The sequence below is a fragment of the Eretmochelys imbricata genome, chromosome 9 (assembly GCF_965152235.1).
Source record: "Eretmochelys imbricata isolate rEreImb1 chromosome 9, rEreImb1.hap1, whole genome shotgun sequence".
Taxonomy (NCBI): Eukaryota; Metazoa; Chordata; order Testudines; family Cheloniidae; genus Eretmochelys; species Eretmochelys imbricata.
This window is the reverse complement of record NC_135580.1, coordinates 24,481,115-24,496,482: the sequence shown is the minus strand read 5'-3', so window position 1 is coordinate 24,496,482 and position 15,368 is coordinate 24,481,115. Positions and strand designations below refer to the sequence as shown.

Below are 15,368 nucleotides of genomic sequence, written 5' to 3'. Positions count from 1 at the left end.
CTTCAGGTGACCAACTCCCGTGGCAGAATTGATACCTAAATTACAACAAAAATTAATTACATATTTCCAAAAATCGGTAAGTTTCATTGTACTAATAAATTGAAAACAGTGGACCATCTTGCAGATATATAGGCCAGTGTGCTTCGAGGCCCACAGTCCTCAGCCCACAATCCTAAAATACCAAGATGTGTCTGTAAAAATGATCAACAGCTAAACATTTTCAGGGTAGAGACTGTCTGAATCATTAATTCCACATCCCCACAAATGAATCAGACTACACACACAGATACTTCTTATGAGCAAGCCAGAAAAGAGCAAGCAGAAAATGTATATTGTATCTGTGTACTTCTTATGGGTAATACAGTGGTTTCACTAAGCATTCAAGACCTTACTTGCTAAAAAGAAATGCATAGTTGGGTCACATTCTTAATATGAGATTTTGAGCACCAATCAGAATGTGGAATTTATGATGCATAAGGGGAAACACACTTCTGATGTGGTTACATACTAGCACAAGGGCTGAGCTCCTACAACCATGAATACCATGGGATTCTCACTCACTGTGGTTTTATGATGGGGTAATTCCATTCACTTCACTGGAATTGTTCTTGGTTTCCATCAGTATAAGTGAAAGGAAAATCAGGCCTATACTGTATTTAAAAAAAAAAATCAAACAAGTATATTTATTTTTAATCTGCAGGAATAATTCATCTGAACCCTTAATTTAAAAATAAAAATTAAATTAGCCAACTTTCCATTTACACAGGAGGACCAAGTGGGTGGCACAGAAGAAAACAGACTAGTCTGAGACTTGATTCTGATTGTAGACTTGCTCATGGATAGTACCAGAAAGTCAAATAATCTGTGTGTCTGATGGGTTAACAGAAGTGTCTGCTCAAAACGGTTGATGCAGAAGGACACTGCTGTCCTCCCAAAAGACAACATGTGTTAATCAGATATATGATACTACTGAACTATATGAGATTTGTGACTGCATCAGTCAGCAATGGGGTACAAGCAGGACTACGTTAATTATGTAGTCCATCCATGCATCCGAAAAAGTGTGGTTTTTTTTACCCACGAAAGCTTATGCCCAAATAAATCTGTTAATCTTTAAGGTGCCACCAGACTCCTCATTGTTTTTGTGGATACAGACTAACACGACTACCCCTCTGATACTTGATACTCTTATGGTGAGTTCATTATGGTTTATTTACAGTGTCTTATCAGCTTCATGTCCCATCACCATAAGACTTTCACCAAGCTTCACAGCCTACCTCCTTGGCACAGGAGATGAGAGGTCTCACCTCTCTGAGATCCTGGTCTCCTCTGCCCTTCCTTCCTGTCCTTTTTCCTGTCTCCTGTTTATCAGTCCCCAGCTAATAAGATGAATCCCCTTGTTAACTGGTTAATCACCCAGTCCTAATCAATTATCTTCCAATTTGGCCCATGCAGGGAGTGGGACGGTTACAAAATGCAGAGTGGTGAGCCAGCCCTAGACTACTCTCACTCTGTCACAGCTCCCAGTAGGAGCAAAGGTAGGTCAACACTAAGCACTCAGATTGGAAGCAGACTTAGAAACAATTTTAGGCTAATGCTGAGAGCTTTTGAAAATCTCACCTCATCCTGTTTGGACCTTGCAGTTTCAGCTACACCGAGGCTAAAGCAACATTGGGAAAAATTATGAAAATGATCAGTGTAGAGAAGGTCAAGATTCACCCACTAGGTGGCACCATAGCTAAAGCTATTGCCCTGGACCTATTTCACAAACCTTTGCTGCCTTCCTCCTGCGGATCTCCATTACATTCAGGACTGATCTTCATCTTCTTTATTTCCTTTTCTTCATGTGAGCATTCCAAGTACATTGTTTGATTTTTGAAAATCAAAAATTAAAATCACAGGCTGTAGGGTTACAATTATCAAGGCTAGGATAAAGAGGGCAGGTGGAAATAGACATCCAGGAACTGGAGTTTGCCAGAAGTCCACATTATTTATTTATAGAAAATGCTATAATTTCTTTTTTTAAAAGTGGCAGTCTAACAAAACCCAAACTATGAAGTATTTTGCACTAAAAATGGACCCAAATAAATGAGAGTCCCAAAAGATAATCTACCAGATTCAGAACCTCTCACTGACATTTGGAGCTGAGATATCTCAGAGTTTCATTTTCCAGTTGTTAACTTGTTTAATGTCTGCATAATTAACATTCCTTTTCTCTTGGAACGTATATAACCTGACTTGCTGGCACATGTCCATATCAGAACAGGGCTGGGGCATTCTTATTATTACTGGGGTCGATATTAGCATTTAGAAACATAGAATTGTAAGACTGGAAGGGACTTCGAGAGGTCATCTAGTCTAGTCCCTTGCACTCACGGCAGGAGTAAGTATTATTTTGAGCAGCCTTAACAGGTGTGTATCTAACCTGCTTTTAAAAATCTCCAATGACAGACATTCCACAACCTCCTTAGGCAATTTATTTCAGTGCTTAAATACCCTGGCAATTAAAAAGTTTTTCCTAATATTGAGCCTAAGGTGCCCTTGCTGCAATTTAAGTCCATTGCTTCTTGTCCTATCCTCAGAGGTTAACGAGATGGTGCCTTTTGAAGCTATCAAGCACAGGCCTCAAAAGATACCATCTATTTGATTACTTTGTACAGAGTGACAGCTTGTTAATAAATAGAAGTTTGTATAGATGTATTATTTCCTTGGATAATTAGCTTCACTCCTTGGCTTCTGCACAATGTATTTACATCTCATTTATCCAAAGCTTTTAAACATTAGCAAATTATATTTAATGGATGTGAAAAGCTGACAGGAGAGTTTTGATCAAATATTAAAGTAATTCTGGCTTTGTACTCCACTTCTTACTGTAAATAAATAATTAGTAGCTACTCAGTGGTTTAATTAAAGAGAACAGGAAGTTTATCCATTCCTTTCTCTCACCTTTTCATAAGAGCTGCTACACAGCAAAGAAAAAAGGCAATTCTACAGAATCCTTTACAATGATGAAAGGGCAGTAGACTGGGAGTCAGGAGACCTAGTTTCCATTCCCATTGCCAGTGGTTTGCTGTTTGACCTTGGGTGAGTCACTTCACTCTTTCTGGTAAAAATATACAGCAGACCGTTTAAATTGTGTAATATTGATAATATTTAACATTTAGATAGCATTTTGTCTCCGTAGATCTCAAAGTGCTTTACAACAGTAATGATGCTTTCCCATTTTTTAAAGCACTCGTAGAGCTAGTTGTGAAAATTACTATATACAGTAAATGAAAAATATGAAATGGTGGTTAGATCAAGGAAATGATACAGGAATCCTGGTGTGAAATTCTGGCCCCATTAAAGTTACTGGAAATCTTGCAATTACTTTAATTTGAGACAAGATCCCATCCTTGAACTGTATTCTTGACTTTTCTATTGACTTGTTGTATAAACTTGGGAGATCACTTAATTTCTAATTTTTCCAATCTATAAAATACAAAGTGGGAACAATAATGCTTAAGTACCTCAAAAGGTATTGTGAAGCTTGACCTTTGTAAAATGCTTTGAGAACCTCTACTGAAAAGCAGCAGGTGAGTCCAAGTTTTACAAATAACCTCAAAACTACTTTTCTATATTAATTTCAGTGTTATGTGGGCTTTCTTAGTATGGGTGTTAGCCACAGAGCTTCTGTTTCTAGAAGCTAAGCTCTTAAAATAACAAGAGCTTAGCTCTTAACATGCACTCACTCATGATCACACTGTAATTTCACAAAGGAAGGTAGCCTTCTTACTGTACAAACTGGTTTGCATGCTGACCTTGCAACACCTTTGTCTGAAGAGACCGGCTCCGGAGCTATACAGAGATATGTGCTAAACAAGACCTTCATTCAGAGCCTTTTCTTTTCAGTAGTTTCAAAGTTCACCATTCCCATATTTTGAAAAAATGAAAATGTAAACACAAAGTTTCAGGCAAATGACTAAACTAGATAATGCAGTTGGGAAAAGTATCTTCAAGGATTAAAGTATTTTTTGCTTCAATAACTTGTTTTCCTAATTATTAAGAAGTCAGTAAAAAATGTATGTTTAAAAACTTCGGGCCATATGCTTCCATGGCTTGTGCCCTGGAAAGTGTAGTAACATGCTGTGATGCTTGCCTCCAAGTTCTATGCATAAACTAAAATCTCCTATGTAGTATTCTGACATACAAAACTGTGGACAATCTGGAAAAGATCTACCAACTCCAGAAAGAGGGCATAATCTGAGGAAGTCTTTGAGTGGGTGGGACAAATCCAGAGTATTAGCTCTGGAAAAATAAAGAAAGGGTCCTGTCTTGTTCCTGTAAAAGTAATTGTCAAATCTCCTATACACTTAAAAGATCATGCCCTAAATCACTGCAGAAATCTGATAAATTGATGCTGCTTTGACTTAACTTGCTGTAAGCAAAAACCCTGCGCCTTGGTGTTGCCAAACATAAATGTTTCTGAGGGTGTCTGAGCATACAGAGACCATCTGTAAATGGTGTGTGAAGTGATGGGAATCTGAACTCCGACACCAAGGGATTTAGAAAAGTTTGCTGTATGTTTTCATATGTCATGGCCCCTTGCTGCAGTTTCTGCCCAACAGCTCCTGTAGTAGAGCCCTGCTACATAGCATCCCCCAAAGTTTAGCTGTGGGTTTTTAATCTTTTCAGTAGGTGTTTCTGGCGACACCCACTACTAACATTGTTTCCACCTGACTTGATGGCACAATATCTATTTAGTAACACAGCTCGGTTTGATAGTCATGTTCTGGGAATCTTAGCCCTTTCTGCACCTTTTTATTACAAGTAGGAGCATGTAGCTCAAAAAGTTGCTTTATCTTCAGATTCTCTAGGATAACTCTGTTTCCCCCGAAAAGCAATAGGAGGAGGAAGAAACCTGAGCGTCTCCTCTCATAGTTTCTTCTGCAGCATCCAGATCAAGCAGATGGGATTGCAGAAAGGATCCTGAGAACATACACAGACAGAACACATGCACGTCCCCACCATCCATGTGATTAATCCGACTTTTTTGGGCCTCCATGGCAGGAATAAGGTGGCCAACTTTCTAATTTGTGGAAACCAGACACTGAGTGCCAGAAGCTCCCCTGCCCTCTGCCCCACCTCTTCCCCCTAATGCCCCACCCCTGCTCTGCCTCTTCCTTCAAGGCCCTCCCCACCCCCATCATTTGCTGCTCTCTCCACCTCCTTCCCCCTGACAGCTGAGCAGTAAAGGGGTGACTGGGGCAGCATGGGGGAGGGGCAACTGCATTGGGAGGGTGACTGGGGCAAGATGGGAGAGGGAGAGCTGCACTCCGGGAGTGAAGGGGTGACTGGGGCAGAACAGGACGCAGCACACCAGAGGGGAGGCACAAAGGAGGCTAAGAAGGGGATCCGGGAAGTGAGCCCAGCCACCGGTATCGATACTCAAAAGCCCTGCCCTTCAGGATCCCTCCCCGAGGTGCCAGCCACTGGTACCTCTTTCTACAAGAGCAAGGAAGTTCATGAGTGCTGCTCCAGCAGCAGCTGCTCTTCCTGCCCTCCCAGCGGCACAAAGGAAGCCAATTGTGGTCGGTTACTGAGGTAACTGGACTTTTGGTGTCCCTGTTTGACCAGACTGGTCAAAACCTAGACACCTGGTAACCCTAGGCAAGAGGGGTCTTTTGTGAGCCTTGCTGCCATTGGGTGTACCTACCAATTGTCTCATACGCTGGGGTAGAAGCTATGGGAAAGAAATAATGAGCATTCTCTTTTGCTGGGATAGACAGTAGAAGTACATCGAGTTAGGATAGAAGCATTCCACAGAGTGATTCTTTTTTGGCTCCTGACTCACCTTTCTTCACCACACCCAGATCTACAGAGCCCCAGTTGTGTAGATTTGAATTTCAGAGGGCGATAAGAGGGAAGGAAGTAAGCAGCACATCTGCTGCTCCCCCTTCTCCTTCTGCAGCATTCTCCCAAGTTGCACCCACTTTAGCTTCCCTCCATGACAGTAAGATCAGCTTAATGTGGTGCTTTGTGTTTTGGGAAATTATACATATCATTCTGAAAATATCCAAATGTCAAGGAGATTTTATTTTTATCAGAAGGATGCATGTTGAAGCCTGAACCCTTCTTTTTTTTTTTTTTTTTTAAATAGGAACATTTGAGGCTAAAACTGAGAAGCTTCCTCTCTGACTCCAATATAGAAATGAAGTGCACATACTGAGTATTCCATTACTTAGATGTCAAAATCATTAATTACAGCACTCTGATACAGTTTACCATTTGAAAGAATTAATTAAAACACACTTGCTATTGCCAAGGGCATGAAACATGTAAATAGAAATGAGATCATATCTTCATGGTGGTCATGGTTTCTCTTTGTATGCTCTGTAGCCTCTGAAAGTGCTGTGTGATTCTGCACCGTGCCAGGCTGTATCTCCTTAAATTATGTCTGTCTACAGAAAGATAGATACTCTGGGCGAAATTCTTACCTGAGTTACACTCTGTCAACCCCACTGAAATGAGTGGGAATTGTGCATACTTCTCTAAGTGCAGAGTTTGACCGTATGTGTTATTTATAGTTTACATATAAAATATGCTGTTCCAAACAGATTAGATAATTTCTGTGTTGGTAGTTTTTAAAAAATAAACTGAGCTGTGTAGTTAGTTCAGTCTGACATAAATGCAGACATGGCAGCATATTCCATATTCTGCATGTTGTAAAGCTCTTGTTTTGTTAGTCAAAGTATAGTGTAGTTACAAAGACTACAGGCTTGATCCTGTGTAACATTTTGGAAACTCAGCACTCCATAAATATGTAATAATAATTATAATGAAGATTTGTGTTTCATTTATGCTACAGATGGGATACCCTTATAATCCACTCTTTAATATGCTACTCTCAAATGAAGTCAGCCCCCAGCTTATGAAGATAAATCCCTTAGTTTTAATATAGCAATGACATAGAATATTTTTTCTCTCTGCATTTAAAAGATATATTTTCAAATTACAGTCTGAGTTTAGTTATTTAATCTAAAAATGACCTACACAATTTTGGGGCCCAATCCTGTATGTTCCTCTGCGTCCAGAACTCTCACTAAAGTAACTAGGCATCTGGGTGTACAAGGAGTGAAGGATTGAGCCCTTGTCTAAAAAAAATATTAATTACACTACAATGGCTTCTATGTTGTATTACTTATCTCATTATAATTCACTGTAACTGGGTAGTTAACTACCCCGCAGGTAAATGGAATTCTGGTGCTATCAAGTCCCTTGAAGTTGATGGACACATAGCCAGGCCTTCTGCTGAAACCCACTAATCAAATATATGCATGTGACTCACCATAGAAACATCTCAACCAATGGCACCAACATATTGAACTAATCAGTCATGTTCTGGCACATGCACAAAGTATAGCGACAAAAATGACAGCATGGTAACGGCTGTGCACAAAAGCTAAATTAGAAACGTGTTGTTTACAAAACCATATATAAAATATGCGAGATAAAGATATCCTAAGAAAAATGCAGAAAAGACCAAATTGCTTGTATATTATAGTAATAGTACTTCTATAATGTTTTCCTCTTTAAAATGCTGTACAAATATTAATTAATGGCTTTAGCCCCAATTCTTCAATGAGCTCAGTGTAGGCCCATGCCTGTGCCACATGGTGCTCCATCACAGTAAAAGGGGCTCTACCTGGTCCAGAGATCTGCCCACATGGAACCTCATTGACTTCAGAGGGGCTCCACACAGATCCACATGGCGCTCATTGCAGGATTGGGCCCTTAGATTTGATCTGATCATTCATGGTGTGAAATCCTGGCCCCACTGACGTCAATAGGAATTTTGCCATTGACTTCACTGGGGCCAAGGATTTCATCCATGGGGTTTGTGTCTCCTAAACCAGTGGTTATCAACCAGGGGTATGCTCACGCAGAGGTCTTCCCGGAGGTACATCAGCTCATCTAGTTATTGCCTAGTTTTACAACAAGCTACATAAAAAACACTAGCGAAGTCAGTGCAAACTAAAATTTAATACAGACAATGATTTGTTTATACTGCTCTATATACTATACACTATACACTGAAATGTAAGTACAATATTTATATTCCAATTGATTTATTTTATAATTATATGGTAAAAATGAAAAAGTCAGCAATTTTTCAGTAATAGTGTTCTGTGACACTTTTGTATTTTTATGTCTGATTTTTGTAAGCAAGTAGTTTTTAAGTGAGTTGAAACTTGGGGTTATGCAAGACCAATCCGACCCCTGAAAGGGGCATAGTAGTCTGGAAAGGTTGAGAGCCACTGTCCTAAACCATGAGGATTGAGGTCATGTTACATTTATTCAGTTTTAAGAGAATAGTACCCATCTCTCTCTCACACACATATACATCTAAGCACATATTTTATTCACATGTAAATAGCTATTTGGGGACCTAATCCTACAGTCTGTGCAAACCCTAAACTCTCATTGGCTACAGTGAGAATTTGTGGTGTAATATACAGGTAATATAGGATGGGGCCTTTATATTTATTTAATGGTGTCCAAACTGGGGAAGTATTTTTTTCCAAACTGGACACCATTAAATTAGGCTTGAATAAAGACTGGGAGTGGGTGGGTCATTACACAAAGTAAAAACTATTTCCCCATGCTAATTCTCTTCCCCCCTCCCCACTGTTATTCACACCTTCTTGTCAACTGTTTGAAATGGGCCATCCTGATTATCACTACAAAAGTTTTTTTTTCTCCTGCTGTTAATAGCCCACCTTAATTGATTGGTCTCCTTACAGTTGGTATGGCAACACCCATTTTTTCATGTTCTCTGTGTATATATATCTTCCTACTGTATTTTCCACTGCATGCATCTGATGAGGTGGGTTTTAGCCCAGGAAAGTTTATGCCCAAATATATGGGTTAGTCTCTAAGGTGCCACAAGTAATCCTCGTTTTTTTCAATGTAAATAGTATCACTCCCTCTCCACTTCTGCATTCCCCATTTCCCCTGGCCCCTTGCTTTTTGTCCTTCCAGATCTGACACTCATTGTAAGCTACAGGCAGAAGCCGACTCTTTTCTCAGGAAATTATGTCCAGCGAGTGGGTGGGTGGATGTGTGTGTGTTAATTACAGGATCATTACTTTATGGGAGCCTTCCAGTTCTGCTCTCTGTGTTTTACTGGGTGGGTGGTTGGTTGGTTGGTTTGTTTGCTTAAAGTGCAGCTCTGATTACAGTGAAAGGGGAGGGGAGGACTAAAACATGATGATTTGTTCAGTATGTGACCGAAAACGGAGTCTTTCCGTGCATACTTCTCTCCCTGTCTGTCTCCAGAACAAAGTGACCCTTCAGTCCGCCCCTGTGGGGCTTTCAGCCGCACAGAGAGTACAGAATGCGAGCTATACAAACAAACAGGAGCGTTCTCTCTCTCTCTCGCTCTCCCTGTTTCGCTCACACACACTAAAGGAGGGAGGAGTGTGGATTCCTGGTACGGAGAGGTGCAGATCCGATCTCTTGCCTCTTCATAGCTCCTCCCAGAGTCGTGCAGCTGCCTGGCAAGTGCTTTCCGGAAGCAATATTTAAACAGCTACAGTGTAACATGTGAGAAGCAGGGGGATCTGGAGGGCCGCGGCGCTGCGGCTCCTGAGGGCGGAATGGGTGGTTTGTCACGTACAGATCGGCAGGCGGGAAGGCTCTGAGAGCCAGATGAGCTTCACACGCTGCAAAGCGCAAGCGGAAGAAGGCGGCTGTGGCTCTCTCCAGGGCACTAGCTCAGCCGAGCCGCTCCAGCCAAGCAGCGACTCCGCTGCTGACAAAACCCAAGGCACGGTCTCCTGCTTCATCTTCCTCCCTCTCAGCCCGGGCGCTGCTGCTGGCTCTCGGGTAAGCCACGGAGCAACTTCAGGGCTGCGCTGTGACAGGAGGGTCAGGTATTGTGAAAACAGATGGTCGGAGGGAAAGTAAATGTCTGATTGAAACAGGCGGGCGGTAAAATCCTTGTCCCCAGCCTAAGAGTCTTGTTTTAAAAGTGCCTTGAAATTAATCCTGAATGCGGGGGCCTCCCTCTAGCTGAGCGAGGGGTTGGCCGGTCCGTGCGTGTTGGCGAGAGGGTGACAGAAGTGGTGTGGTTGGCAGGTCAAAGCCTGGGGAGGATCCGCACTGTTTGTGTTGCCACGCTGATTGTGGGGCTCGCTGCCTGGGAGGCGCAGCGCAGCTCCGGAGGAGGCAGAAAGTCCCCAGGCGGCCAGTCCAACCGCGTCTTTGGCTGGTTTGTTTGTTAGGGCGGCTGGGGAGTTGCTTCCCCAGCAAAGCGAAGGGCAGTAGGTTTCTATGATGGCGATTCCTAATTGTCAGGGGCTTAGTTTGCAACCCATGAGACCTGTCTCTGTGCTGAAACATGGCACGTAAGGTCTCAACGCAGAGCTACTTGAGTTCAACATTATTTCAAGATAACGTTGGTCATTTTGTAATGTTAGAAAGGTGCCTAAATATAGATCGCTACAGATTGTAATGCTGATTATTCCCATTGGTTTCTGTTTTTATAGACATGTTGAAGAACTCAGTTCTATAAATCCAAACAAACTGTTCTTTTAAAAATATAACACAGACCCAGAAAGTAGTCGAGTGAGCAATAGCAGTATTGAAATAGCATTAAAGATACAGCTGAAAATGTCTTTAAGTCCCCCAGTTGTTCCCCGGCAGCATAAGGCTCCCTGAACCACTTACATACCACACAGGCTGCTAGACATGGGTGTAGCAGAATGCAACTTCCATAACTCTGGATCCTCTTGTATTTGAGGGCTTAAACCTAAGTCAGATGGATCTTTGAAGTTATTTGAAGCTGTAAGGTGTTATTTTATGGTTCAAGTAGAGAACTGATTGATAGTGACTGTGGAAGAGTAAAAATGTGATCCAGCTGAACTTGTGTTCTAGTTGGCAAACTGGTAGTCACCTTTCAAAGTAACCCTAAGAACTTAAAATCAGAGGACACAACAGCATTTACCTAATTTTATTTTATTTTTCCTGACAGTCCTGATAACACTGTACTCAATTTAATGTGAAATGTTTGTGAATAAATACAGTACTTTACTGTAAAAGTATGCAATGAAAACTAGATCATTTTGTAGAACAGACCTTCAGCATGGAAACAATAATTGGATTGTATTTGGGTTTTCAGAGGTTTTGCTTCAGAATAATCAGTTACTCTCACTTGAATGCATATTTTCATTAAATCATAAATTTTGATGTACTAAACAGTAAGATTTTAGGCTACATATGGTGAGTTTGAATAGTTTTTAATTAAATGTAATCAAATATCAAACTCTTGGCTAATAAATCAGTATTTTGTCTTCCAGTAACCCACTAGAAATGTAATTATGTATTTGCATTTTGGAAACATTTGGTTTTTCCCTCTTGTAAATCATTGACATTTCCATTTTTTTATAAATGTTTCCCTTATTCCTGAGAAATTCACACTCCTTGATGTCCTTTCATGAGCAGTGCCGTAGGCAAGCAAGCTTGTTGGTGTGTCACACAAGGGTGATTGAGTGCAGTACGTATGTATGAGTCAGACTGAGAGAGAGTATATGGGCATTAGGGACTGTGTGAGGCTGTATCTGGGCATAAAATGGGAGTGTCTAGGCATGTATGAGACTGTGGTGTGTATGTGTGGTGGGAGGGAGTGGTGGGTAAGTATTTGCAGTACTGCTTAAAGACTAAGGGTGAAATCTTGGCCCCTATTGAAGTTAATGGGAGCTTTGCCATTGACTTTAATGAGGTCACAATTTCAACCCTAGAATTAAAAGTGTGTGTATGTGGGCATTTGAGACTGTATGAGAGCAAATGTATCTGCATGGGGAGTGAGAAGACATGTGTCAGAGAGAGAGAAAAAATGAGAGCGTGTTAAAAGTGGTGGGGACATATTACATTGTATGTGTGAGAGTGTGAATCTCTGGATGGGTCTGTGTGTATATGAGACAGAGAGAGAAGGAACAGTGCAATGCTTGCTTCTATACAATATGATGAGCCAAAGCCCTTTTTAGTAATATGCATCAGGATGGGAAGAAGGGCACGCTCACAGCAAGGCCTGTGTTTTTTGGTTGCACTTTTTCCCTCCCCTTCTTATCTATGCACTCCCTATCTGTGGCCCCACAAAGTCATGGGACCTCCTTGTCAACCTCCTCCTAGCCCTGGACAAAATGTCCAGCTCCAAAACCAGGGAGAGGAGGTTGGCTGATGGGATTTCCTGCGACTGTGGGGCCTATTTCCACTCCTCAGTCCGTTCGCGCATCTGGGCAGAGTTCCTCTGGGCAGCGTCCACTGGCTCCCTTGACACCTTTGAGGAGCAGTGGGCGCTGTCCGGGGTTGTCTGCTCGGTGTCCCCGTCAGGTTCCCTTCATTTAGCCCTGTGACCGACTCCCATTCCTGTTCTATCTTTAGTTGTCCCCCTCAATCCATTCTCCCTGCCCCCTCCAGGGACTGTGTGCATGTCTGAATGTGTCTCTGAGACTGTGTGTGAGAAGACTGCAAGTGTGTGGTTGAGCTTAATTAGTCTCACTTTAGTTGGTTTCATGCTTTACATGCCTGGGGGCTACCCACAAACACAGAAAGAGGAGGAGTTTGCTGTTGCCGGCCTGAAATTCTCTCCAGGAGTGATCTTGTTTGTGTCAGCCTTGAACAATTAGAGAGATTAACTGTCCTGTTTTCCCTTCTGCCCTAGCTTGGCTCTTGTGAGGCTCTGGGAGTTTGAAAGTGATTTGGAAAGAGCAGAGTTCGTGTCGGATGGATGCTGAACTGGAGCCAGCCTGTGTTGTGCAGCAGGCCCACTGTCCAGGGATGAAGTGCCCTCCTTCAGAAGACTTCTCCCCACAGATAGGGCTGTCTGATAAGATCCCACCAGTAAAGCCTTGCTTCAAGAAGAAGCAGCAAGTGCAGAAGAGGCTGGACACAGAAACTCTCAGGGCTTTGCGGCCAATCTTCACCAGTTTGCTGGGAGCTGGGAACCTGGATGGGGTCTTTGTGCACAGGGGCCAAAGTGGAGGTCATAGCAATTTATGTGAACCCGTTGTGAAAAAGGCCCTAGGACTCAGTGCCCCTTGTCCCCAGCCGGGCAGCAATGTGGCTGTGCTGATGCCAGGAGCTTCAGATGTGCAAGGTCAAATCCCAGAGACTCATCCTCCCTCTGGTCACCCTGAGCAGGAGATTCAGTCTGGGGTTCAGGGCTTCCCATCCGAAACCAATTCCGGGACTGCTGTTGATTCCACTAATGAATCATTCCAGCATCACCCCTTTCACTCAGTCTCAAGTGATGCTGCAGCCTGTCCAGTGTGCCCAGACAAGATACTCGAAGGCTACACATCTGGATTATTCCAGGAGAATAGCTGCTTGATGCAGTACAATTTGAACCCAAATGATGAATTCAATGCTGGGCTCTTCCAGGACAAAAGCGAGGAGGCTTCACTTGATCTTGTGTTCGAACTTTTGAACCAGCTGCAATATCACACCCACCAGGAGGATGAGATAGAGATCTGTGTGGATTTTCTGCAGGGCAATTGTATTTATGGCAGTGACTGTCCCAAACATCATACTGTGTTGCCATATCACTGGCAGATCAGGAGGACTGCTACTCAGACCTGGCAAAGTGTGACCAATGACTCTCAGGAGCATCTGGAAAGACTCTACTGCAACCCAGACAATGACAGGATCAAAGTGAAGTACCGGTAGGTAATTGCATTCACTTACTAGCAAAGCCAAGTGCACGCAGCTAAACTGCAATTAAGAAAAATAAAACTCAATGCTGTTTCCCATACGTATGGGGAACAGATTGGTATTTTTTTTCAGATTTTAAAATATGCCAGTATTTGCTGAAATGTATGGTAATATTGCCTGTAGTCTCCCTGTAGTGAGCTAATTGGGTCCTGTGCAGAGTGCCATTTTTTGTCATTTATATGCTGAGTGTTAAAGTTCCAACACTAGTAATGTTCCACTCTCCTCCAGAGAAACACCACTACCAATTATTCCTTCCCTTCCGAATACACTCTTGTCTTCTCTGTATCTGACTTGTAAGACTGTGAATTTTTCAGGAAAGGGTCTGTCTTTGTCTTTTACAGCATGCAGCACATTGTCAATGCTAGCCCAGTGATAAATAATCATACCAGGGAACAGCATCTGTTTAAGTGAATTTTAGGTTGGGAGAAAAAGAATGGGATAATCTACTTGTTCAAAATTTGTCTATAATAACAAACTCAGTCCACAGTACTGGAACATCTGAATGCCTCTGCTAATATGATCAAGGTGATACTTATCAGACTTGAATGAAACAGCCACCTGACATGAATGGGGTCATTTCATACTTCTCCTAAGGTCCATAGCCCATTGAAGTTAATATTGGAGTTATTGGCAATACTCCCTTTTTAGTCAATAGGCACAGACCAAATCTAAGAATTTAATTTTATGCCTGTTTGCAGGCTGAGTAAGACTGACAAATATGGATTTACATCTAGAAGGCTTTCATGCCAGAGGGACTAGAAAGTTGAAAAATGAAAGCTTATATTCTATAGTAACTAACGTGGTCAACAGAGAATCTTGGTATGGCTTGTATTGTTCAACATTGGCTCTTCAACTCCTGAATTCAAACTTATCTCTGCATTAGAAACCTCTCACTTCGAGCTATTTTAAAGAGGACAACAGAATGACTGAAAGCACTGCTGCATTATTTCGGTCTGAATCACTTATAATGCTCAGTTAATGTGAATCCAGGTTAAACACATACATTCCACGTACATTTTTCGTTAGTAATTCCAAGCAACTTTTCAAATTAAACAATTGGTCCTTTCAGTTTAGGAATGGTGTAAATTTCACCAGCATACAATGTTTGGTGATAACTGAGCTATTTGAATGTGAACATTCTTATTCAAAACTTTTAAAAGTGCTATTCTCCAACTTTAGGAATTTCACCTAGGAATATCATACTGCATATTAGAAGTCATAGTTTCCTCTATTGCAGGGGTCTCAAACACGTGGCCCACGGGCCACATGCAGCCCGCGGAGCTATTTGCTGCGGCCCGCAAAGCTCCCCGGGGGGGGACCCCCCCCATTATTTCCTGCGGCCGCCAAGCTCCCCTCCCCCGCCGCCCCCCCAGCACACCTCGTCCCCGCTCCTCTACCTATCTCCAGGTGCTTCCCACTGCCAAACAGCTGTTTGGTGGCACTTAGCGGTTTCCAGGAGGGAGGGGGAGGGGCGGGGAGCCGCATGCTCAGGGGAGGAGGCGGGGCAGGGGCGGGGATTTGGGGAAGGGGTTGGAATGGGGGCGGGGAAGGGCTGGGGCCAGGGACAGTGGGGGGGCAGTGTCAGTGATGTGGCCCTTCGGGCCAATGTACTAGTC

General features: G+C 42.6%; 1 protein-coding gene across 3 annotated transcripts in view; it reads left to right on the top strand.

Moving 5' to 3' along the window:
• The window catches only part of TIPARP (TCDD inducible poly(ADP-ribose) polymerase), a 61,783-nt gene that overhangs the window by 15,940 nt on the left and 30,475 nt on the right, over positions 1–15,368 (top strand). Inside the window, exons 1-2 of one of the 3 annotated variants that reach the window (XM_077825909.1) lie at positions 9,602–9,867; positions 12,704–13,703. In XM_077825909.1, the coding sequence (XP_077682035.1) occupies positions 12,766–13,703 (938 nt within the window). In that variant the 5' untranslated portion in view covers positions 9,602–9,867; positions 12,704–12,765. Of the gene's footprint in view, positions 1–9,601; positions 9,915–12,703; positions 13,704–15,368 lie in introns of those variants that run through there. The other 2 variants (XM_077825911.1, XM_077825910.1) reach the window with 2 other exon arrangements.